This window comes from Neopelma chrysocephalum, unplaced genomic scaffold (genome assembly GCF_003984885.1).
Source record: "Neopelma chrysocephalum unplaced genomic scaffold, ASM398488v2 Primary Assembly neopelma1_24, whole genome shotgun sequence".
Lineage (NCBI taxonomy): Eukaryota > Metazoa > Chordata > Aves > Passeriformes > Pipridae > Neopelma > Neopelma chrysocephalum.
Genome location: NW_020897693.1, coordinates 49,017,305 through 49,020,263, shown reverse-complemented (window position 1 = coordinate 49,020,263; position 2,959 = coordinate 49,017,305). Strand labels below are relative to the sequence as shown.

Here is a 2,959-nt window from a genome sequence, read left to right as displayed (position 1 = left end):
TCGAGAAACAGACCATTAGCTGTGAGTGTCACGAGACTTTCTTTTTTTCTCTCAAATCTATTCCTTTTATCCTACAGTCCTGAATCAGCCACTTAAGTCAGCATTTTCCTGAGGTAAAGACCACTGTAGTTTTGTCTTATGTATAGTTGGTTTGCAAGATGAAAAGCATTTTTTTAAGAAACATAGCAAAACCAGTAAAAGAAAACTACTTTGAGAGGCTATCCAGTAGTACTTTACTTCACTCCTACAGCACAAACAATGCCAAGCAAACTGGTCTCTGCAGTGATGTGAAAGGAAAACAAGGAATGAGCTGGTTTATGGAAGGGTACACTTGACTGCTGACCATTTCTCAGACCACTTCCTGAGCTATTTTTGAGTGGGTATTCAGGACAATATGAAGTTTATAATGTAGACGATCAACTCATACAAACATGCTGCTTTCCAGTAAAGACCTTGCAAGGAGGGTACTGGAAAATTAACTATTGAGAAAAGCTTTCCTGCTCCAAGCCTGGTATACTATTGCTTTTTCTATCAAAGTTACCATAGAAAGATTAAAACTACTCAAGCTGTCAGTAATCACAGTGTTTGTGATAGCTTAAAAAATAATTAACCAGAAATCAGCAAATTCTCTATTTGGAAAAACCTTCAGGCCTGGCTGATTTTCCTAGTTAGCTCACAAAAAAAATGTTGTGTTCAGAATGGATTCACTCTCATGTGAAAACACAGAAGGAGCAAATTATTTCTATTCTGATCTCACAAAAGTGTGTCCCAACATGAGCAACATATGGAGAGAATATTCTGAATTCTATATCACATCAGGAACACCAGGCATACCACAACTAGAGAAAAGGAGAAAGCCAACTCAAAATAATCTAGAAAGCTTTAAAATATACATGTTTATTTAGCTGCAATATTTAAAAGTACAATATAAAGATATAAAACATAGAAATTCTGTAACTAATTCACATGCTAAAAGGATTAATTGACCAGCTGTCAGGAGAAGACTTCATGAAATTCATGGACATTTTAGCCACAAGGGTTATTTCATCAAGTTTCAGACTTGAAATATTGAACAACCATTGCAGAGAACTTGCTCTCCCACATCAGCATAACTAGGGAAAAAAAAAAAGAAAACCAGAAAAAACAAAGTCAGTGTGTCAATTGTTTCTGGAACATAGCAATAAATGCCATCCTATTCCATTATCAACTGTAACCACGGGACTCCCACACAGCACATTCAGTATTTCTTTATATCACAGAAATGTTAACAATGAGGGCAAAAACTTAGGATTATTCCTTGGGAGTGCATTCATTCATCATTGGCCAGCACACTTCATTGCGGGTGGGAAAGCAAGAGGAATTTTTGCCTCCTACAGCATTTAAATAAGAAGCTAAACTAGACTTGCACTGATAATACTGCTTCATACAGGCATTTTGGTTGGCATGTTTCAGACAGTTTTACTGCTGCTGAAGTTTAAAAAGAGTTTAAGTCCTTTACGTGGATGAGCTAGATATCTGTTGGGTCCAAATTTTAGGGCATATATAATTAAAATAAGCTTAGAAACTTGAAAGGCACTTACTCAATAGTGGAGCACAAAGAGCAGGTAACCCTGTTACAGCAGCTGCAGAGCCTGCTGCAGCTCTGGCAGACAAACCGGTCACACTGCGTACACACCTCCTTGACATCAGTGGTTCTTACACACGATGAGCAGGCTCTGGAAGCTCCCACGGGTGGAACTGCTTGGAAAAGATACGATTAAGAAGTGACCGTGCTTTAGAGCAAGACAGAGAAAGCACGAGGAAGTCCCGAGAGCTGCGGAACCTCCGCTCACAGCTACAGGTGGCAGCGCAGAACACACAGACAGGCATCGGCACAGCGAGCGCTGCTTGGAACTTTCTTGGTTGTTTCTCTGCTCAGTGGCAAGCCACTAAAGGATTCTAGCGCAGACCATACATGTGACAGCTCGCAAATCTGTCAGCGAAGCTCAAATCTAACAATTCCTTTGGGGAAAATCAATAAAGAAGAAGAAATATGCAGTCTAACCACTCATCGCAGTCTACAACCACTCATCACAGTCTTCAGCCTCCTCGCGAGGGGAGCATGAAGCTGTGTCAGGGGAGTTTTAGGCTGGATTTTGGGAAAAGGTTCTTCACCCAGAGGATGGTCGGGCACTGGAATAGGCTCCCCAAGAAAGTGGTCACAGCACCAAGCCTGACAGAGTTCAAGAAGCGTTTGGACACCGCTCTCAGGCACATGGTGTGGTTCTTGGGGATGTCCTGTGCAGGGCAGGAACTATACTTCATTGATCCTTGTGGGTCCCTCCCAGCTCAGTACATTCAGCGGTTCTGTGACCTCTCCCGGGCCCGGCGGGCACCTACCCCTCTCCGCGGGCCGCCGCAGCAGTTTCCCGTCGTGGCCGATGAGGAGCTGCCCGTTCCAGCGGGGCCCCGCTCCCTGCGCATCCCCGGGCGGCTCCGGCTCCGCCGGGCGGGCGGTGGTGGGACCGGCGCCTTCCATGTACGCCTGGGCCCCCCTGAAGAGCAGCCGCCGGGTCCTCTCTGCCAGCGGGAGAGGAGAGCAGAGTTAGGGTCGGCCTCCCCATCACATCCCTCCGGCGGGCACATCCCTCCGGCGTTCGGCCGCCCCGGCGCTCCCCGCCGCCCGCCCCCCCGGCTCACCGAACACCTCCCGCCGGTACTCCTCGCCCCGCACGCCGCGGCTCAGCTCCCGCAGCCCCACGCGGGTCTTCAGCTGGAGCGGGGCCGCCTCCCCGAAGGGGCAGGAGCGTTTCGGCATGGCCGGACCGGCCCCGGCCCGCCCCCGCCGCGTCACCGCCGCGCCGGGCCCGGGCCGACCATCCCCGGCCGGGCACTTTGGGAGCCGCGGTACCGCTCGGTTCTTCCCACAGGGAAGGGAGGGCTTCGTCCGCAGGGATAACGTCGCTTCCCGCCGCGCCCC

At 48.7% G+C, this 2,959-nt stretch overlaps 1 protein-coding gene across 1 annotated transcript; it reads right to left on the bottom strand.

Moving 5' to 3' along the window:
• Positions 1 to 876: 876 nt before the first annotated feature.
• On the bottom strand, positions 877 to 2,959 carry SIVA1 (SIVA1 apoptosis inducing factor). Its single transcript, XM_027674258.1, has 4 exons — positions 2,680 to 2,959; positions 2,380 to 2,559; positions 1,581 to 1,737; positions 877 to 1,112 (listed from the first exon to the last, which is right to left on the bottom strand). The coding sequence occupies exons 1-4, from the start codon at positions 2,795 to 2,797 to the stop codon at positions 1,055 to 1,057; spliced, it is 513 nt and encodes a 170-aa protein (XP_027530059.1). The 5' UTR covers positions 2,798 to 2,959; the 3' UTR covers positions 877 to 1,054.